General features: G+C 42.4%; 1 protein-coding gene across 3 annotated transcripts in view; it reads right to left on the bottom strand.

Annotated features, from left to right (window-relative positions):
- AUH (AU RNA binding methylglutaconyl-CoA hydratase) overlaps positions 1–10,513 on the bottom strand; it is a 184,612-nt gene extending 174,099 nt beyond the window's left edge. Inside the window, exon 1 of one of the 3 annotated variants that reach the window (XM_027550355.1) lies at positions 10,186–10,513. In XM_027550355.1, coding sequence (XP_027406156.1) covers positions 10,186–10,447 — 262 coding nt within the window. In that variant the 5' untranslated portion in view covers positions 10,448–10,513. The remainder of the gene's footprint in view (positions 1–10,185) is intronic. The other 2 variants (XM_027550356.1, XM_027550357.1) reach the window with 2 other exon arrangements.
- Between the last annotated feature and the right edge of the window lie 12,216 nt (positions 10,514–22,729).

Below are 22,729 nucleotides of genomic sequence, written 5' to 3'. Positions count from 1 at the left end.
CTATTCTACAATAAAAGGAAAACAAATTCAGAACTATTAAGCCCAACTACTACTAACAACACACTATTAAATAAATGTCAATGTTCTTTCTGACTTATAACTAAATGATAACTTATTCCAAACAATAATGCAATAACGTATGTGGTGACTGTAGCTTACAGAAAAGTGTAAAGAATGACAGCAATGGTATGGGAGGAAAGAAATGGGAATATGCATTTATACCTTTACCACTATGAAGTCATATAGTGTTATTAAAAGTAGATGTAGATTAGTTGTAAACATGAACTGCAAATAACATGGCAACCAATAAAATCTCTAAAAAAGGGTAATTGATAAGCTAAAAGGGAAGACAATTTGCAGAAAAAGAGTTAAAGTCAAAAAATGAAAGAAAAAAATAAGGGCAATGAATAGAAAACAGTTACAAATACATAATAATCCAACTATTTCAATAATCAATTTAAATATGAATGGTCTAAAATACACTAATTAAAAGACAGATACTGTCAGAGTGGATTAAAACAATACCCAACCATATGACATATACAAGAAATCCACTTCAAAGACACACACTGATTTAAAAAATCAAAAGATGAAGAAAGATAATGCTAACACTAAAAAAGGGCCTCTCAGTTGGCTCAGTGGTAAAGAAATCACCTGCCGATGCAGGAGTCTTGAGTTCAATCCCTGGGTCGGGAAAATCAGTAGAAGGAAACGGCAATGCAATTATGTATTCTTACCTGGAAAAATCCCGCAGACAGAGGAGCCTGGCGGGCTCAGTCCAGGGGATCACAAAAGTCAGACACAACTTAGCGACTAAACACAACAACACTAATAAAACCTGGAGTGGTAACATTAATTTCAGAGAAAGCAGATCTCAGAACAAAGAACAGTCTGAGTGAGAAAAGGGGATAATGTTGGCGGGGTCATTTCTCCAACATAATAACCCATGTGTATTCACCAAACAATAGAGCTTAAATTTGCATGATTTAAAAACTGACAGAATTACAAGGAGAAATAAACAAATCCATCATTACAGTTGCAAATTTCAACTTGCCTCTATCACTAATAAATCCAGCAGGCAGAAAATCAATTAACGATATCAGTTCAGTTCAGTCGCTCAGTCGTGTCCGACTCTTTGCAACCCCATGAATCGCAGCACGCCAGGCCTCCCTGTCCATCACCAACTCCTGGAGTTCACTCAGACTCACGTCCATCGAGTCAGTGATGCCATCCAGCCATCTCATCCTCTGTCGTCCCCTTCTCCTCCTGCCCCCAATCCCTCCCAGCATCAGAGTCTTTTCCAATGAGGAATACCAACCAAAAAATCAACTAAATCTAATTGAATACTATATCTAACTGAATATAGAATACCGCATCCAACAACAGCAAACTACTCATTCTTCCCAAGATCATATGGATATTCACCATGACAGACCATATTTTGGGCAAAAAGCACACCGTAACAAATTTAAAATAGAAATCATACTGAAGTATGCTCCTAAATAACAATGGAAATAAACCACAGGAATCAGTAACAGAAAGACAGCTGGAAAACTTCAAAATACTTGGAGATTAAATAAGGTACTTCTAAGTAAAATGTAAGTAAAAGAAGAAATCTAGAGAGAAATTTAAAATATTTCTAACTAAATGAAACTGAAAATACAACTTACCAAAACATATGTGTGTGTGTGTCCCCGCCCCCGCCCCCCTCCGCCCCTCCCCCCTTGCCGCTTAGGAAGCACCACTATGAACAAAGCTAGTGGAGGTGATAAAATTCCAGTTGAGCTATTTCAAATCCTAAAACATGATGCTGTGAAACTGCTATACTCAATATGTCAGCAAATTTGTGGCCACAGGACTGGAAAAGGTCAGTTTTCATTCCAATCCCAAAGAAAGACAATGCCAAAGAACGCTCAAACTACCACACAATTGCACTCATCTCACACGCTAGCAAAGTAATGTTCAAAATTCTCCAAGCCAGGCTTCAGCAATATGTGAACCGTGAACTTCCAGATGTTCAAGCTGGTTTTAGAAAAGGCAGAGGAACCAGAGATCAAATTCCCAACATCCGCTGGATCATCAAAAAAGCAAGAGAGTTCCAGAAAAACACCTATTTCTGCTTTACTGACTATGCCAAAGCCTTTGTGTAGATCACAATAAATTGTGGAAAATTCTCAAAGAGATCAGAATACCAGACCACTTGACCTGCCTCTTGAGAAACCTGCATGCAGGTCAGGAAGCAACAGTTAAACCTGGACATGGTTCCAAATCGGGAAAGGAGTACATCAAGGCTATACGTTGTCACCCTGCTTATTTAACTTATATGCAGAGTACATCATGAGAAACGCTGGGCTGGAAGAAGCACAAGCTGGAATCAAGACTGCCAGGAGAAATGTCAATAACCTCAGATATGCAGATGACACCACACTTACGGCAGAAAGTGAAGAACTAAAGAGCCTCTTGATGAAAGTGAAAGAGGAGAGTGAAAAAGTTGGCTTAAAGCTCAACATTCAGAAAACTAAAATCATGGCATCCAGTAGTGGAAACAATGGCTGACTTTATTTTTGGGGGCTCCAAAATCAATATAGATTGTGACTGCAGCCATGAAATTAAAAGACGCTTACTCCTTGGAAGGAAAGTTATCACCAACCTAGACAGCATATCAAAAAGCAGAGATATTACTTTGCCAACAAAGGTCCATCTAGTCAAGGGTATGGTTTTTCCAGTAGTCACGTATGGATGTGAGAATTGGACTATAAAGAGAAAGCTGAGCACAGAAGAATTGATGCTTTTGAACTGTGTTGTTGGAGAAGACTCTTGAGAGTCCCTTGGACTGCAAGGAGATCCAACCAGTCCATCCTAAAGGAGACCAGTCCTGGGTGTTCATTGGAAGGACTGATGTTGAAGTTCAAACTCCAGTACTTTGGCCACCCGATGCGAAGAGCTGACTCATTGGAAAAGACCCTGCTGCTGGGAAAGACTGAGGGCAGGAGAAGGGGACGACAGACGATGAGATGGTTGGATGGCATCACTGACTCAATGGACTTCAGTTTGGGTGAACTCTGGGAGTTGGTGATAGACAGGGAGGCCTGGCGCGCTGTGGTTCAAGGGGTCACAAAGAGTTGCATATGACTGAGCGAACAGAGTCAGACACGACTGAGTGACTGAACTCAAAATATGTGTGACCCAGCAAAAGCAGTGCTTAAAGAAGAACTGATAACACTGATGCACTTATTAGGAAGTGGAAATCTATATTTCCACCTTAAGAAACTAGAAAACAAACAACAAATTAAATCTAACATAAGTGTGAAAAAATTAAAAATCAGAAGAAATCAATGACATAAAAACAGAAAATCAGTAGACAAGAAATCAGTTAAATCAAAACTTAGTTCTTTAAAAAGATCAATAAATTGATAAATCTCTAGCCAGGCTCGCCATGGGAGAGAGAGAAAGAAAGAAAACAAATTACTAATATCAGAAATCTTTTGAAAGAAAATATAAAGTACTAACATGAGAAATTCATCACTACTGAATCTCATTGATACAAGCATAATAAAGAAGCATTACAAACAACTATATGCCAACGAATTTGCTAAGTTATATGAAATAAACCTACTTTCTGAAAGGCACAATCTACTAGGACAAGAAAGAGATAAGTCAAATAGACCTACATCTATTAAAGAAATGTAATTAACAATTAAAAGCTTCTAAAACAGAAAACATCAGGTACAGACAGTTTCACTTGTAATTCTACCAAAACATTCAAAGAAAAAAATGATATAATTTCTCTTCCAGCTACAATGATATACAATCTCTTCTAGAAAATAGAAGCAGAAGGGGCACTTCCTTGCTCATTCTATGAAGCAAGCATTTCCCTTATACCAAAACCAGACAAAGATATACCAAGAATGGAAAACTAAAGACCACTATCTTTCATGAACATAACTGCAAAAATCCTCAATAGACTGTTACCAAATTAAATGCAGCAATGTATAAAAATAATTACACACCAAAATCAAGTGGGATTTATTCCAGGTGTGTAAGACTGGTTCAATATTTGAAAATCAATTAACATAATCAATCATATAAAAGGCTTAACAAGAAAAGTCATACAATCATGTCAATAGATGCAGAAAAAGAACTGGACAAAATTCAACCAGATAAGGGCTTCCCTCATATTTCAGCTAGTAAAGAATCTGCCTGCAATGCAGGAGACCCTGATTCGATCCCTGGGTCAGGAAGATCCGCTGGGGAAGGGATAGGCTACCCACTTGAGTATGCTTGGGCTTCCCTTGTGACTCAGCTGGTAAAGAATCCGCCTGCAATGCGGAAGACCTGGGTTTGATCCCTGGGTTGGGAAGATCCCCTGGAGAAGGGAAAGGCTACCCACTCCAGTATTCTGGCCTGGAAAATTTTTGGGGTCTCAAAGAGTCAGACATAACTGAGCGACTTTCACTTACTTTCACCCAGATAAAAACACTTATAAGTATGTAGCTCTTCCAGCTACAATGATATACAATCTCTTCCAGAAAATAGAAACAGAAGGGGCCCTTCCTTGCTCATTCTATGAAGCAAGCATTTCCCTTATACCAAAACCAGACAAAGATATACCAAGAATGGAAAATTAAAGACCACTATCTTTCATGAACATAATTGCAAATTATGAACATAATTGCAATAGACAGAGGTTCCTTCAACCTGATAAAGGACATCTACCAAAAACCCACAGCTAATATCATACTTAATGGTGAAAGAATGAATGCTTTCACCACATATCAGGAAAAAGACTTGGATGTCTGTTCTTTTATTCTACACTGTAATGGAGGCTCAAGGAAAGAGATGACACAAGAGAAAGAATAACAGGCATCCAGACTGGAAAAGAATAAGTAAAATTTCTTCTATGTGCAGATGACATGGATCTTGTATATATATAAATATTAAGAAACCCAGTAAAAAAATTATGAGAATAATTAAGCAGGTTCAGCAGGGTTGCATGATACAAGATCAACATACAAAAACAACTGTATTACTGTAGGACGGCAATGAGCAATCTGAAAACTAAGAAAAACAATTCCATTTACAGTAGCATCCAAAAAGAATGAAATAGTTAGAAATAAATTTAACAAAAATCGTGCAAGACTTATACACTGAAAAAATACAAAACACTGCTGAGTGAAAAGATATTCCATGTTCATGCAATGCTTAATTTGCTAATGCTAAGTCACTTCAGTCGTGTCTGACTCTGTTCGACCCCATAGACAGCAGCCCACCAGGCTCCCCCATCCCTGGGATTCTCCAGGCAAGAACATTGGAGTGGGTTGCCATTTCCTTCTCCAAAGCATGAAAGTGAAAAGAGAAAGTGAAGTCGCTCAGTCGTGTCCGACTCTTAGCGACCCCAAGGGCTGCAGCCTATCAGGCTCCTCCGTCCATGGGATTTTCCAGGCAAGAGTACTGGAGTAGGGTGCCACTGCCTTCTCCATGCTTAATTTAACACTGTTAAAAATGCAATATTCCCCAAATCGATCTACCTATTCAATGCAATACCTATCAAAATACCAGTTGACTTGACTTTCTTGAAAAAACTGAGAATTCTCTAGAGATTCTTTGATATTCAACAACAAAAATAAGTAAATAAATAAATTGTTGGTCAGTTGTTGCTTTAGTGGCTAAGTCATGTCCAGCAAGTCCATGCACTGTAGCCTGCCAGACTCCTCTGTCCATGAAAACTGTACTACGCCATAATTAAAACCTAGGTTCTTCAAAATTAACAAGGATGAAAAGACAACCCATAGAACACGAGAAAATATATTCAAGTTATATATCTGAATAGGGACTTGTATCCAGAATATATAAAGAACACTTACAATTCAACAACAAAAGAACAACCCCATTAACAAGGATTTGAGAAGACATTTCTCTAAAGAAGACATACACATGGACAATAAGCACGTGAAAAGATACTCATCAGTTCAGTTCAGTCGCTCAGTCGTGTCCGACTCTTTGCGACCCCATGAATCGAAGCACGCCAGGCCTCCCTGTCCATCACCAACTCCCGGAGTTCACTCAGACTCACGTCCATCAAGTCAATGATGCCATCCAGCCATCTCATCCTCTGTCGTCCCCTTCTCTTCCTGCCCCCAATCCCTCCCAGCATCAGAGTCTTTTCCAAGGAGTCACATGAGGTGGCCAAAGTACTGGAGCTTCAGCTTTAGCATCATTCCTTCCAAAGAAATCCCAGGGCTGATCTCCTTCAGAATGGACTGGTTGGATCTCCTTGCAGTCCAAGGGACTCTCAAGAGTCTTCTCCAACACCACAGTTAAAATGCATCAATTCTTCGGTGCTCAGCCTTCTTCACAGTCCAACTCTCACATCCATACATGACCACAGGAAAAACCATAGCCTTGACTAGATGAACCTTTGTTGGCAAAGTAATGTCTCTGCTTTTCAATATGCTATCTAGGTTGGTCATAACTTTCCTTCCAAGGAGTAAGCGTCTTTTAATTTCATGGCTGCAGTCACCATCTGCAGTGATTTTAGAGCCCAGAAAAATAAAGTCTGACACTGTTTCCACTGTTTCCCCATTTATTTCCTATGAAGTGATGGGACCGGATGACATGATCTTCGTTTTCTGAATGTTGAGCTTTAAGCCAACTTTTTCATTCTCCACTTTCACTTTCATCAAGAGGCTTTTGAGTTCCTCTTCACTTTCTGCCGCAAGGGTGGTGTCATCTGCATATCTGAGGTTATTGATATTTCTCCTGGCAATCTTGATTCCAGCTTGTGTTTCTTCCAGTTCAGCGTTTCTCATGATGTACTCTGCATATAAGTTAAATAAACAGGGTGACAATATACAGCCTTGACGTACTCCTTTTCCTATTTGGAACCAGTCTGTTGTCCCATGTCCAGTTCTAACTGTTGCTTGGACAAGAACAGTGCTGGTAAAGAACATGGAGAAAAGTGGAAGGACTACAAAGACACTCCAGAAGATGTGAATGCATGAGGAAGGAGCAGGTATTAAGAGTAACTTGCATTATGCATTTGCTTATTTGTTCTCTTTCTGCCAGAAGCTGGTACAAAGCTCAGAAAAACTATTTTTAAAATGGGTCACAATTACAAGTAGAAGTCTGTTGGACTGGGAGAAGGTTGGTAGGGACAGGAGACAGGTCATTCCAGAAGGTGTGTGCAGAAGCACTGACACATAAGAGGAGGAAAGGGTAAGGCTTAGGTGCAGCAGAAAGGAGATGCATGATCTGTAAATATCTGCAGTTGTGAGAGCTTGCAGACATTAGAGACCACTGCTACTGCTGCTAAGTCACTTCAGTCGTGTCCGACTCTGTGCGACCCCATAGACGGCAGCCCACCAGGCTCCCCCGTCCCTGGGATTCTCCATGCAAGAACACTGGAGTGGGTTGCCATTTCCTTCTCCAATGCATGAAAATAAAAAGTGAAAGTGAAGTCGCTCAGTCCTGTCCGACTCTTCTCGACCCCATGGACTGCAGCCTACCAGACTCCTCTGTCCATGGGATTTTCCAGGCAAGAGTACTGTAGTGGGTTGCCCCTGCCTTCTCCATAGAGACCACCAGAGGTTTCTAACTGAACAGAGATGCAATTCTTGCTTGGGCTTGAAAAAATAACTCCAGCAGCAAGGCAAAGAATAAACTGGGAAGGAGAATGACTGGAGACCTATAAAAGAGGCCACTGCAGAAAACCAGGAGAGACCTTTGTAAACCATAACCAGTACCACTGCTCTAAATACTAAGTAGGCTGGACAACAATGCAAGAAATAACAACTAAACAAAGTTGGTGTCTAACTGAGCTTCCACAACAAATTACAAATATGGAACTCCGAAAACCTATGAGAGCTGATATATTCTGCACTTACCTACCTCCAGCAGCCTAACAAGGCCTACAGGGCAGAGAGCAGTTTGGGGCTCCTCTGACCCAGCAGAGTCATCATACTGCCTGCAGACTCCTGAGAGGACAGAATTTTGGACTCGCCTCTAATGAGAAGCAAAGACACCACGGAGACACCTTCACTTCCATCAGCCTTGCCATGCTGTTTTTCTTTACACTGCTTATTGCTGGTTTGACAGTAAAGCAAAGCCTATATAATGTTAGACAAAACTAAGTTGTCACCTGGCCAATCCTGAAAGGAAGCGGGTCAATTTTCTTAAAAAAACTGTATTTACTAGTAGCTGATTTTTACATTTCAAGTGACTGAAAACATTCTGAATTTATACTCTGATTTCTTTCCCTTGATCCAGTTGAAATCTAACTGAAGGACTTTTCAGAAATTTTATGAAAATTTATTTTCAGTGTGCATTATTTGCTGCTGCTGTTGCTGCTGCTAAGTCGCTTCAGTCGCATCCGACTCTTAGTGACCCCATGGACTGCAGCCTACCAGGCTCCTCTGTCCATGGGATTTTCCAGGCAAGAGTACTAGAGGGGGTTGCCATTGCCTTCTCCGGTGCATTATTTAGATTAAAAAAAAATACAGAATATGGTGCATATTACTAGCTGTACCTGCAATGCTTTTGTGTCTAATGTACTGTTGGTACACCTAATGTAACTGAAATCCTCCCAAGAGATGGGACAGCTCTAGTCACTCCAGTGCTAATCTACTTTCCAGTTGAATTTCTCAGTATTCTGCAGTTATGCCATACTACAACCACATTCGCCCTATGTCATTTCCCCAGAACATCATACATGTTCATATGCCGTGCCTTTAACCATGCTCTTCTGCCAGGAATAATAAATAAATGAAATTACTCATCATATACTTCAGAGCACCCACTAAGAGCTAGATTGATACTTAGTGGGCAATTAATATCACACTCCCATCTAGTCTCCACAGCAGCCATACAAAGTCGGTATTACTTTTTCTATATTACACATTAAGAAAATAGAAGCACAGAGAAGTTTGCCTCAGTAATGTCAAATTCCATTGCAAGGAACGCCTTGGACGGCATATGCATCTGGCAAAATCCTAACTTGACCTTCAGAACCTCCCCTCTGGAATCTTCCAATCTCACTGAATACAGTTGATCATATGCCTCTTGAGGGTATTACAACCTTTTGCTCTCATCAAGCCTTTAAAGTTAGCATAATCTTTTAATCAGCAGTATCTCTCTTGATATATTAGCAACTTACAGATATCAAACATGACTTAACTGGTTTTGCACTTCTGTTTAACAGATTATAGGTGCTCAACAACTGCATGTCAAAATTCGAAGACTACTCTTCTGGCACGCTGCTGTTTCCACCTTTCATGATCCATTTAGCTTCTCCCAACAAGGCAAGAGAAAGGAGCTGGGCTTTAACAGCATTCCTACCGACTGGCGCACACCCCGGATCATTACCCTTCCTCCCACTGTATTATTTTGCTAAAGCATCTGTCTCCTCCCACTAAAGGAGCTCAAGGGCAACATCAATATCATCCCCAATTGTGTCTCATCCCCAAGCTTAGCAAAGGAACTGGAAAACCAAGAAAATACTCAAAATTGTCTAATTGAAGTGAAAATAGTCCACAAAACTATCTTTCTAAGATAAAATGAACAAAAGGAAAAAATTTTTTTCAAATGAACAGCTTTAAATTGACGAATATTCAGAATAATAAAGTGCACTTTCACTGCAGCTTCTAAAACTCTCCCCTTCACAGCTGAGTTAACCGAAAGCAATTACAGAGCAAGAATGAAATCTGGAAGCAAATATCATTCACCCGATGTATTAATCTTGGCTCATCGAAAGATGAAAGCGTAAGCTGCATTTCTGTCTTTGGCGCCAAGGGCTACTTTTGCAGGTAAGCTGCTCCGTAGTACATCTTTAGGCATGTGCTTAGTTGTCCACCCCTGGGACTGTAGCCCGCCAGGCTCCTCTGTCCATGGAATTCCCCAGGCAAGAATACTGGAGTGGGTTGCCATGCCCTCCTCCAAGGGATCTTCCCAACCCAGGGATCGAACCCAGAGACAAAACCAGGTCTCCCGCATTGCAGGCAGATTCTTTACCTTCTGAGCCACCAGGGAAGCCCTCTTTAGGCATGGAAAGCACTAAATAGCTGTAAAGCATGAGTGGGGGAAGGGAGAACACCCCTCGTCGAGCTTCTCCGTAGACACTGACGTCAGCCCAAACACGCGACCTTGAGACCCTTTCCTAGGACCCACGGTCACCCGGGTCACACCCCTCACCTCGGTTCTCCTCCTCCAGGTACCGCACCCGCAGCTCGTCCTCAGTCTTCACCTCTGCGCTGTAGCCCCTCTGCCAGGCCGCTCCCCCGGCCGCAGGCGTCCAGCCCCGGGCCCATATCGTCGAGTCGACCCGTGGGCACGTCCAGGAGCCGGGAAGCCTCCACCTGGGGCCTAGCCGCGCACAGCAAGCAGCCACCAAGCGGGCACGGCTGGCCTGCAAAGTGCCCAAGGCCCCGGGTGCCGCGGAAGCCGCCACCGCCATGTTGTCTGTTTACGGCGTGGGCCCGCAGCTGCTGCCCCGCCTCCGTCGCGCGCTAGCCAGCCCCGCGCACGCCGCAGGGCACGCCCAGGCCCCGCCCCCGGCTCGCCCCGCCCAGCCACGCCTCCGGGGTCTCCTCCTGACAGGCTCCGACAGGGAATCCTCGCCCCGCCCAGCACCGATGACGGAAGTTTCCACACGCTCAGGCCTCCCTTGTCTGACACGAGGTGTCCTAGCTTGTGCACTCAAGGCAGCGGGAAAGTAATTCTCCAAGGCTGTGGAATATTTTTAGGGAAACAAGAATTCCTGGGAGAGAGCCCCCTCCCTGCACTCTCTGGGGTCCTGAGTTAGCTGCAAAGGTAAACCGAAACGTTTGGTCTCAGGTTTGGCTGACAAGGTAGCGGCACTGCCTGAGACCCCAGTTTTCTCATGTGTTAAGAGTCTTGTCATTGTTTAATCGCTAAGTCATGTCCGACTCTTTGCGACCCCACGGACTGTAGCCCACAGGATCCTCTGTCTATGGGATTTCCCAGGCAAGAGTACTGGAGTGGGTTGCCATTCTCTTCTCCAGGAAATCTTCCCCATCCAAGGGTCAAACCTGCGTCTCCTGCATTTGTAGGCAAGTTCTTTACCACTGAGCCTCCAGGAAAGCCCCGTAAGAGTCGTGGGTTATCAGTTAAACGTGCCTGTAAACATAGGTGATTTGTACCATAGGGAGTTCAGGAAGGGCATGAAGCTCAGTTCAGTTCAGTTCAGTCGCTCAGTCGTGTCCAACTCTTTGCGACCCCATGAACCGCAGTACGCCAGGCCTCCTTGTCCATCACCAACTCCCGGAATTCACTCAAACTCACGTCCAGTGAGTCGGTGATGCCATCCAGCCATCTCATCCTCCATCGTCCCCTTTTCCTCCTGTCCTCAATCTTTCCCAGCATCAGGGTCTTTTCAGATGAGTCAGCTCTCCGCATCAGGTGGCCAAAGTATTGCAGTTTCAGCTTCAACATCAGTCCTTCCAATGAACACTCAGGACTGATCTCCTTTAGGATGGACTGGTTGGATCTCCTTACAGTCCAAGGGACTCTCAAGAGTCTTCTCCAACACCACAGTTCAAAAGCATCAATTCTTCTGTGCTCAGCTTTCTTTATAGTCCAACTCTCACATCCAGACATGAACACTGGAAAAACCATAGCCTTGACTAGATGGACCTTTGTTGGCAAAGTAATATCTCTGCTTTTTAATATGCTGTCTAGGTTGGTGATAACTTTCCTTCCAAGGAGTAAGCGTCTTTTAATTTCATGGCTGCTGTCACCATCCGCAGTGATTTTGGAGCCCAGAAAAATAAAATCTGACACTGTTTCCACTGTTTCCCCATCTATTTCCCATGAAGTGATGGGACTGGATGCCATGATCTTAGTTTTCTGAATGTTGAGCTTTAAGCCAACTTTTTCACTCTCTTCTTTTAATCTCATCAAGAGGCTCTTTAGTTTAACAGCCAATGAAAACAAGAGTTCTCAGCCCACTAACTCAGGCAAGTGGCACGACCCTTCCCAGAGTCCAGTAATCTGGTGCCACCATTTTAACAAAGAGGCTCAACCCAACCTTGTGCAGAGGTGGGATTTAGAGCACAGAGGCCTTTCCCTCAACCAGACGGGCAGAATATCAACTTAAAATGTAGGTGCCCATCAAAGTGGTCTTGCCAGGTGGCACAGCGGTAAAGAATCCACCTGCCAATGCAAGAGACACAAGAGACTTAAGTTCAATCCCTGGGTCAGGAAGATATCCTGGAGCAGAAAATGGCAACCCTCTCCAGTATTCTTGTCTGAAAAATTCCATGGACAGAGGAGCCTGGTGAGATACAGTCCATGGGGTGACAGAGTCAGACATGACTGAAGTGACTTAGCACGCACGCCTCCAATGTTAGACCTTCAGCTTTATACAAAGTAAAAAGATAAAGCCAACTGGGTTCCATTTTTGTGTCTGCTGTGAGAATGTCACTGAGGACATCTTTTATTCTATCTTCTGTAAAGTAACACTTTGCAATCTCGTGAAGTTGAAGGAAGGAACTTCCAAGGAAAAACTGCTTCCTCTGGTATCTTTTCCCTTTTCTTATAATCATGTTCACTTCTGCTGAGAAACTCAGAATTTAATTTACAGCTCAACTACCACAATACTTTTAATTATTTACTGTTTAAATTATTTACTGTATAATATTTATTAAATATTAATTTCAATATTTATAAAATTATATATTTATAAAATAATTCTAAATTTTTGATATTTAATATTAATTTTAATATTATTTAATCAATAGGTAATTAAATATCTCTTTACTATTCTTTTACATTAATTGCTAATTGTTTTGATATCTTTATGTTGGTTCATCAATAGATTGTAAACTCAAGTAAAGGAGTTACAGAACACCTGACACAGTACTATTTGAAATAATACAATTTCAGAAAATACTTGTGATTGATTAGGACAACTGCAGAAGGCTAGTCATAGATTGTTTGTGTTACATTAGAAATCGGAGTATGGACCTCCCTGGTGGCACAGTGGATAAGAATCTGCCTGCTAATGCAGGGGACACAGGTTCAATCCCTAGTCTGGGAAGAATCCATATGCACTGGAGCAACTAAACCTGGGTGCCACAACCACTGAGCCTGTGCTTTAGGGTCCATGAGCCACAACTACTGAAGCCTGCCCACCCTAGTACATCCGCCTCAACTACTGAGCCCGTGAGCTGCAACTACTGAAGCCTGCCCACCCTAGAGCACATCCGCCTCAACTACTGAGCCCACGAGCCACAACTACTGAGCTTGCCCACCCTAGAGCACATCCGCCTCAACTACTGAGCCCACGAGCCTCAACTACTGAGCTTGCCCACCCTAGAGCACATCCGCCTCAACTACTGAGCCCATGAGCCACAACTACTGAGCTTGCATGCTGCAACTACTGAAGCCCATGCACCTAGAGACAGTGCTCCACAAAAAGAGAAGCCACTGCAATGAGAAGCCCAAGCACATCAAAGAGGAATAGCCTCCACTCGCTGCAACTAGCAAAAACCCATGCAAAGTAATGAAGACCCAGCACAGCCTAAATAAATAAAATTTTAAAAGAAATCCGAGTAAAATGGATGGCCTATGGCTTTGATGAGCACAGAACCAGTTGAGAAAATACCATTTGGGAACACTTGCTTCTTCCCTAAATGTTGTGACTCTGGTCCTTATTGAAAGGAGTCATGGGGATATCCCCATTGTAAAGAAAATTGATTCTTAAAAATTAATGCAAATAACAAATATCACCATGATTGTAACAACCTGTTGGGGTGACAACTAATACATCGTTGTTGCTACTTAGTCACTAAGTTGTGTACCACTCTTTTGTGACCCCATGGACTGTAGCCCTCCAGGCTCCTCTGCCCAAAGGATTTCCCAGGCAAGAATACTGGAGTGGGTTGACATTTCTTTCCCAGGAGATCTTCCTGACCCAGGGATCAAACCTGTGTCTCCCACATCAGCAGGCGAGTTCTTTACCACTGAACCACCAGGGAATCCCCAGACAATTAATATAGTATTGCCAAATATCAGGTCAGACAGACATGACTTTGGATCCTATCTCCACATTGCTTTGCTTTGAGACACTCAGGCATTATTTAAATAATCCATGCTTCTATTTCTTTGTTTGCAATATAGCTAGCATGATACCTATTTCCCCTCACAAATTCTTTTACTTCAATTTCTCCATCTATAGAATGGGAAGGATTATGTCCATTTTATAGGATTAATAACATAAGTATGTGTGGAAGTTAATAAAAGGAAATCTCAACTAAAATCAGTCTGAAAGGCCTATGGAGGGAGCTCTCACACCCTACCATTCATTCATTGTCAATCACCCCAAAAAGGTAGAGGACAACTACCCCAACAGGAAGCTAATCAATTACTTACCCCAGGAAGTAATTTGCACTCACAAACAGGAAGTACAACTACTTTACTGCTCCAGGGGAGGAAGAATAAATTCCTTCTTGCCCAACAAATCAAGCCAATGGAAAACACCACAGCTCAGCCAGTGAGGAGCCAGCATCACCTCAACTTTTACTGTCTTGCAATAAAATTTTATTTTTTTCTTTGCTGATAATGTCTTTTCCTTGTCCTGCCATCTTAACTATAAAAACCTTCTTTGCTGTGCAACCTCTCCGAGTAGTTCTTTGTTTGCCAGATGAGATGCTGTCCAATTCATGAATCATTTTATAAACCAATTAGATCTTCAAATTTACTCAGTTAAATTTTGTGTGTTTTTTTTTTTTAATAGATCATGTCCATTTAATAGGATTGATGGGATAAGTATGTAAAGCTCTTGACAGGGAAATGGAATCATAATAGATAAAGTTAACCACCATTTATCAGCCTCTTTTTTTAAGTCCATTCCAAATTTTAGATATGTTATTTAATGGCCAGAAAACTTCCAAGTTGGTATTATTATTCCATTTTGCAGATGAGGACACTGAGATTAAGTTACTTACCAAACTTTATGGCTAATGAGTCATGAAGCTGGAATTGGAACCATGATATATATAACCTCAGTTCCCATGTTCTTAATCACTGTTTTGTACAGCCTCTTAATAATGTTAAGGTGTCCAGTAAAATTTAATTTCTTTTGGTTCCTTCTACTTTTCAGAAGAAGATGTGCTCTGGGAACAATGAATATCAGTTGGAAGAGAAAGGTAAGGCTAGTGTTGCTATATTCTGTTAATACTACAACTACTGTCATTGTGTGCTTAGTCACCTAGTTGTGTCTGACTGTTTGTGACCCTATGGATTCCAGGTTCCTCTGGACAAGGTATTTTCCAGGCAAGAATACTGGAGTGGGTTGCCATTTCCTCCTCCAGGAATTACTATCATTGGTTTACAGCATTTGTGAACTTGCCACTAGGTAGCTCTCATCTAATAGTCTTTTATTCCTCGACATTTTTCTAACGCTTACTTCTTTGTTCAGTTGCTAAGTCATGTCCAACTCCTTGCAACCTTATGGACTGCAGCACACCAGGCTTCTCTGTCATTCAGTATTTCCTGGAGTTTGCTCAAACTCATGTCCACTGAGTCGGTGATGCCATCCAAATATCTCAAACTCTGTCACCCCTTTCTCCTCCTGCCCTCAACCTTTCCCAGAATCAAGGTCTAAGCATCAGTTTTTCAGCACTCAGCCTTCTTTATGGTCCACCTCTCACATCCATACATGACTCCCGGAAAAAACATAGCTTTGACTGTATGGACTTTTGTTAACAAAGTGATTCTTTGCTTTTTAATATTCAGTCTAGGATTGTCAGATTTTCTTCAAAGAAGCAAGTGTCTTTTAATTTCATGCCTGCAGTCACCATCCACAGTAATTTTGGAACCCAAGAAAATAAAACCTGTCACCATTTCCACTTTTTCCCCATCTATTTGCCATGAATGTGAGAGAGTCATTTCCTAGGCAGGTTGATAAGAAGTCTAGGGGTCCCCAAGGAGAGAGGGGTCTGAAATTCTTGAGGAGGGAGAAAGGACAAACTTTTTTTCCCTCTACATTCCTTAGGATTATGTATCCTGCCTGAGGACAATCTCTGGATTAAACCTTCTGGTTAATCCTGTTATCTTAAAATGTAAATTATGGGATTAGGTCTGGTGAGGGCTTTACAACCTCCAGACATTCTTTGGGTTAATTGGAGAGTATATAACTCCATTGCTAACACTAGCAAAGCGGGTCCTCTTTCTACCCCCTTCTGATGTCTATGTTAGAAGCTTTCTCTATCTCCTTTATATTCTAACAAAACTTTATTACACAAAAGCTCCGAGCGATCAAGCCTCATCTCTGGCCCCAGATTGAATTCTTTTCCTCCCGAGGCCAAGAATCCCGGCATCTTTGCGTGATTCAGCAACAACCTTTCATCTTGGGGGCTCATCCAGGATTCTTCAGGACATGGTAAGGATGCTTAGAGCTCTAGTTCTTTGTTCTCCTAGTGAACACGTTTTCTGCTGTACCTCACTAACTCTACAGTGTGCTTGCATGAATGAATGAAACGCCCTGTGTGAAGCAAGTGAGGAGCCCTGCTCTGCACTTCCGTGGTGACCTCATATGGCTTATGGCAGAAACCTGTCAGGGACTTATACCAACCTTCCAGTGCCAAGGGGCACCCAATGTCTCCTTTGGTGATCGACCAGAAATGGGCAAAGCATGTGGACCAAACTCTCCTTTCTTGGTCAAACCTTTCAGTCTCTTTGACCATTTCATAACTCCTTGGAAATTAGAAGTATGAACCTAATCTGTCAGATCATAGACTTTCAAGGGACTTGTGATCTATGCTGTTGCTGTGTACTATGACTTAGGTCCCAAATTTGGATTGGTAGTCAGGAAGCGCCTAGCCTCGCTAGGAATTGACAGTTCAGAAGCTAGATGGAGCTCTAGCTACAATAGCATCTCTGAGGTTAAAGGTTACTTGGATTGGAACTGCAATGGGATTTTTTCCTTTGGTAGCGCTGGACCAGAGTAGACTCTTATACTGGTGTGGTGACCTTTGGAAGGAACATCTCAGTTTTATGAACATCTCAATTTTATGTTCGTATCGGTCTTATTGTGGTCAGGAATATACTCAGGGTCGTGCACAGGCACTCAGGTGACGAACGGTGCCCCCAGCGGTCTTAGCCTGGGAGGCATTCCCGAAGGTTACTCTGATTGCACCCCGGGTGGCATCAGAGGTAATGGTGAAGAGCTGGACGTCAGTTAGGGATGCCATCAAGTCTACCCCTGGTGCATCCCCACCCCATCTCGGTGGTAGAACTGGGAGGGATGAGTACGGCGCCTGCGTTGGTAAGGGACAGATTAAGTCCGACCAGGAAAGAAAAGCTTTGGTGTAAAATCTGTCTGCACCCCCATCTAGAGCAAGGAGGGACGCCTCTGGTAGAAAGAAGGCGCTGGTCGCTTTTTTCTCTCTTACAGATGGGAGCTAACAATTCTAGCCTCACTCCTTTGAACTGTATCCTGAAAAACTGGGATAGATTTGATCCCCAGGGCTTAAAGAAGACACACTTGGTCTTCCTATGTGATACTGTATGGGCACGGTATCCATTGGAGGATGGCGAACGGTGGCTGGTTGGAGGGTCTCTTAAGTATAATACTGTTTTACAATTAGACCGGCTCTGTAGAAAACAAGGGAAATGGGTAGAAGAAGCATATGTATTGCCCTTTTTCTCTCTGTGAAATATGCCAGACTTATGTCCTAAGGGTATAGATTTTGGTGTGACTCCTTCAGCTCCTTCCTGTCCTCCTACTTTGCTAGATAAGATGGAGGACAGGAGACAAAGAGACAAAGAAAAGCAGCTTTCTCCAATCTATCCCTGGGATCATATGTGCAGAGCAGCCAGAGACTGAAGAACAGCTACACAAGCTGTTGCCTCTTCATGAAGCACCCACCGGGAGAAATAATCAGTCTATGAGAGTTAATAAGCCTTTTTCTTATCAAGAAATACAAAGAATCAAGGAGGATCTGGGAGACTATTTAGAGGACCTAGAAAAATAGAGCTTTTAAAGGTGTTATTTTGCTTTATGACCTTATTTGGTAAGATGTGATGTATATCTTGGGACAAACACTGACTCCCAACGCAAAGAGTCAAGTTTTGGGAAAAGCGGTTGCCTATGGAGATGAATGGCTTGGTAATGAATCAGTAGGGAAGAGAGAGAACGAGATAGCTACCTCCCTATAGCTACCTCCCTACTGGGAATTAGGTGGTCCCAATTACAGAACCAGACTGGGACTACAACACAGCTAAAGGAAGATGGGATCAGAGTCATTTTGTCAGATGTATCCTTGAAGGACTCAGGCAGGCGAGTGTTAAGCGTTTGAAGTGAATTGGCTCAGTCATGTCCGACTCTTTGCAACCCATGGATTGTAGCCTACCATGATTCTCCGTCCGTGGGATTTTCCAGGCAAGACTATTGGAGTGGGTTGCCATGCTAAGCCTTTAAACTATGGCAAATTGGCAAATATAGAACGGGAGGAGAAGGAAGCTCCTGGTAAATTCCTAGATAGACTGAGAGAAGCCCTTCACAGATTTACTGAGATTGATTCCAAAAGTGAAGAGGGAAAAGTGATCTTAAAAGAGAGATTTCTCACTCAGTTGGCGCCAGATATCTGCTGTAAGCTATTAAAACAGGCGTATGGACCAAATCAGTTTTTAGATAATCTGTTACAGCTGTTACATCAGACAGTCTATTATGATAGGAAATATGAGGAAAAGAAAGAAAGGCAGAAAAAGACAAAGGAACAGGCAGAAGCCTTAGCAATGGCTATGAAAACCGTTCTTAAGCAGCCTGAGAAAAACTGCCCAGAGGGATCCAGGTGAAAAGGGATGGGCTTGCTATTACTGTGGAAGGGAGGGGCACTTCAAGCAAGATTGCCCTCAGGCATCTAAGCCGCCCCTGGCTCCATGTCGTCTGCAAAGGACCACACTGGAAGAGAGACTGCCCCCAGAGGCATAGGTCTCAGGGGTCAGACTCTCAAGACAATCAGGACTGAAGGTGCCCTGGGTCCCCACACAAGCTCCCGTCCTAAAATTACACCTGAGGAACCCCGGGTATTAATAACTGTGGGGGGCCAATCTGTCGATTTCTTTTTAGATACTGGGGCAACTTACTCCGTGCTTACTGAAGCCCCTGGCCACTTTCTTCCTGATCCACTTCCGTAATGGGACTGTCTGGACGAGCCAAAAGATGGGCCTGATAATCTATGTGAGCCTACTTCTGCTGACTCCAAAAATCCTGAGTCTGCCGTTTGATCCTCAAGACAATTCCTTCCTATCCTGGGTTCACTCCTACGCAGCATTTCACAATCAGTCTAACTGCTGGGTCTGTGGAGTGCTCCCCTCTTCATCAGTGGAAGGCTTCCTGTGGTGGATATCTCCACTTCAAGGAAAAGACTTTCTCCAAGTCTGCAAATACCTTCAACAACAATAGAATGTGATGCCTCTTCTTAAACTGATGACATCTAACAACCTTAAGATGAACTGATGTAACTATGGACATAATGTGACTTTTCATTTTGATTTTAACTTGGTTTAATGACTACTTTGCCTTATGTCTGTAACTGTATAATGGGGTTTTCTAACCGTCTAAAAGCTTTTAATTTACAAATGGTTGTCCAAGCTCCTATGAGTGCCATAGTCTCCTCCAACTATTACTTGGGGCCCCTGCATCAGAGACCCTCAATATGAGGGTTAGGAGAATATGTTGCCTCAACAATTTAGGGACCACACCCCTAAACAGCAGGAAGTAGTTATGGAATGAAAATGACACCCCTTTCCCTTGGCAACATAATTCTCCTAAAAGAAAAGGGGGGAATGAAAGAGTCATTTCCTAGGCAGGTTGATAAGAAGTCTAGGGGTCCCCAAGGAGAGAGGGGTCTGAAATTCTTGAGGAGGGAGAAAGGACAAACTTTTTTTCCCTCTACATTCCTTAGGATTATGTATCCTGCCTGAGGACAATCTCTGGATTAAACCTTCTGGTTAATCCTGTTATCTTAAAATGTAAATTATGGGATTAGATCTGGTGAAGTCTTTACAACCTCCAGACATTCTTTGAATTCACTGGAGAGTATATAACTCCATTGCTAACACTAGCAAGTGGGTGCTCTTTCTACTCCCTTCTGATGTCTACGTCAGAAGCTTTCTCTATCTCCTTTATACTTTAATAAAACTTTATTACACAAAAGCTCTGAGCGATCAAGCCTCGTCTCTGGCCCCAGATTGAATTCTTTTCCTCTGGAGGCCAAGAATCCCGGCATCTTTGCGTGATTCAGCAACAACCTTTCAAAGGGATGGAATCAGATTCTATGATCTTAGTTTTTTGAATGTTGAGTTTTAAGCACGCTTTTTCACTCTCCTCTTTCACTTTCATCAAAAGGCTCTTTAGTTCTTCTTCACTTTCTGTCATTAGAATAGTATCATCACCATATCTGACATTATTGATACTCCTCCCAGCAATCTTGATTCTAGCTTGTGATTCATCCAGCCCAGAATTTCACATGCTGTACTCTGCATAGAAGTTAAATAAGCAGGGTGACAATATACACCCTTGATCTACTCCTTTCCCAATTTTGAACTGGTCCGTTGTTTCATGTCTGGTTCTAACTGTTGCTTCTTGATCTGCATACAGGTTTCTCAGAAGATAAGTAAAGCGTCTGGTATTCCCGTCTCTTTAAGAATTTTCCACAGTTTGTTTTGATCCACACAGTCAAAGGCTTTAGCATAGTCAATGAAGCAGAAGATGTTTTTCTGGAATTCCCTTGCTTTTTCTATGATCCAACAAATGCTGGCAATTTGGTGTTTGGTTCCTCTGCCTTTTCTAAATTTAGCTTGTACATCTGGAAGTTTTCAGTTCACATACTGTTGAAGCCTAGCTTGAAGGATTTTGAGCATTACTTTGCTAGCATGTGAAATGAGTGTAATTGTGCAGTAGTTTCAACATCCTTTGGCATTGCCCTTCTTTGGGACTGGAATGAAAACTGACGTTTTCCAGTCCTGTGGCCACTGCTAAATTAACTCAAGAAAGAAAGAAAGAAAGAAAGAAAGAAAGAAAGAAAGTGAAGCTGCTCAGTCGTGTCCGACTCTTTGCAACCCCATAGACTGTAGCCTGCCAGGCTCCTCCGTCCATGGGATTTTCTGGGCAAAAGTACTGGAGTGGGTTGCCATTTCCTTTTCCAGGGAATTTTCCCGACACAGGGATCAAACCCAGGTCTCCCACATTGCAGACAGTCGCTTTACTAATAAATATCCATGAATATTGGATATTTATTGGTATAAATTAATGATTAAATAAATGGGAGAGAAGAAGCATATTTCCCAAGTAAAAGAATTTCATATAATCTGTGTAGACACTGCCCTCAAGAAGGGAGTGCGTTACTCTCCATTACTTCATGTTGGCTGCATGCAGTAACTTCTTCCAAAGAGTACGGTGTGGAAAGGGGAATAGAAAGACTAATTTTGCAGTGGAAAAACCTGACAGACCCCACCACAGCCAAGCAATCAAGGTTAAAATCAATAGCAGTAAGCCATATTGACAGAATTAATATGTACCCTTGATATGGTGTAATGAGAATGGCATCTTCCCTCCACAGTCTTCCTCCCAAAACCCATAACCACATACTAATTGTGATTAAGAATGTCAGACAAATCCCAATTGAGGGACTTTCTCCGAAATACCTAACCAATACTTAAAACTGTCAAAACAATAAAAAATAAGTCTGAGAAACTGTTGCAGCCAAGAGGAACCTAAGGAGACATGATGACTAAATGGAATATGGAATCCTGGCTGGATCCTGCAACAGAAAATGAACATTAGGTAAAAATGAAGGGAATCCAGATAAAATATAGCATTTACTTGACAATAACATGTCAATATAGGTTCATTGGTTGTAACAAATGTACCATACTAAAGTAGGATATTAATAACAGGAGAAACTTGGAGTAGGGTATATAGGAACCATCTGTTCTGTTATCGATTTTTCCATAAGTCTAAAACTGTTGTAACATTTTTTAAATTACTAAGACAAAATAAAAGATAGATGCCACAGTCCACCTGGATCCTAATTCAAAACCAATAAGTCTGTGCTGCTCTGACCTGAGCTGGAAGTCTACCCTGGTCACTTGGTCTTGGACACTCCATGCCTCTCACCCAGCCTTCTCCTCTAAGCCACCTGTTTGTCTGTCCCTGCCCCTTGGATCCTTTGAAGTTCCCTTCCTACATCATGTTCTCCCAGATAGACCCAGGGAAAGCTTAAATGATGCCATCCCCACTAGACAATAAATCTCTGCTTGGCTGTTAGCATGTCTAGGATGAGAATTGGCCAATCTCAAATTGAGATTTGAAGGCCAATCCCATTACTCTTTACCTCTCTTAGCCCTCAAAGTTATAGTGTCTCTCTTACCTCTCAATCAGGTAAAAAGAGCTTCTGCTCTGTCAGAGTGTAACTGGAAAGCTGTGGTTTAGCCCATTCTCTTCAGGTCTTGGGGTTCTTGTGCTTTGTTTCTTAGACTCTTTCCCAGTAGGTAAGAATTTGATTCTGTCTTCTACATCTGTAAAGGAGTCTGCATGTGTGTGCTCAGTCACTTTGGTTGTGTCCGACTCTCTGCTCCCCTGTCCATGGAATTCTCCAGACAAGAATACTGGAGTGGGTAGCCATTCCCTTCTCCGGGAGATCTTCCAGACCCAGGAATGGAATCAGGGTCACCAGGGTCTCCCACTTGCGGGCAGATTCTTCCCCAC

The sequence above is a fragment of the Bos indicus x Bos taurus genome, chromosome 8 (assembly GCF_003369695.1).
Source record: "Bos indicus x Bos taurus breed Angus x Brahman F1 hybrid chromosome 8, Bos_hybrid_MaternalHap_v2.0, whole genome shotgun sequence".
NCBI lineage: Eukaryota > Metazoa > Chordata > Mammalia > Artiodactyla > Bovidae > Bos > Bos indicus x Bos taurus.
The sequence above is the reverse complement of the archived record's forward strand: the minus strand, read 5'-3'. Positions and strand labels throughout refer to the sequence as shown.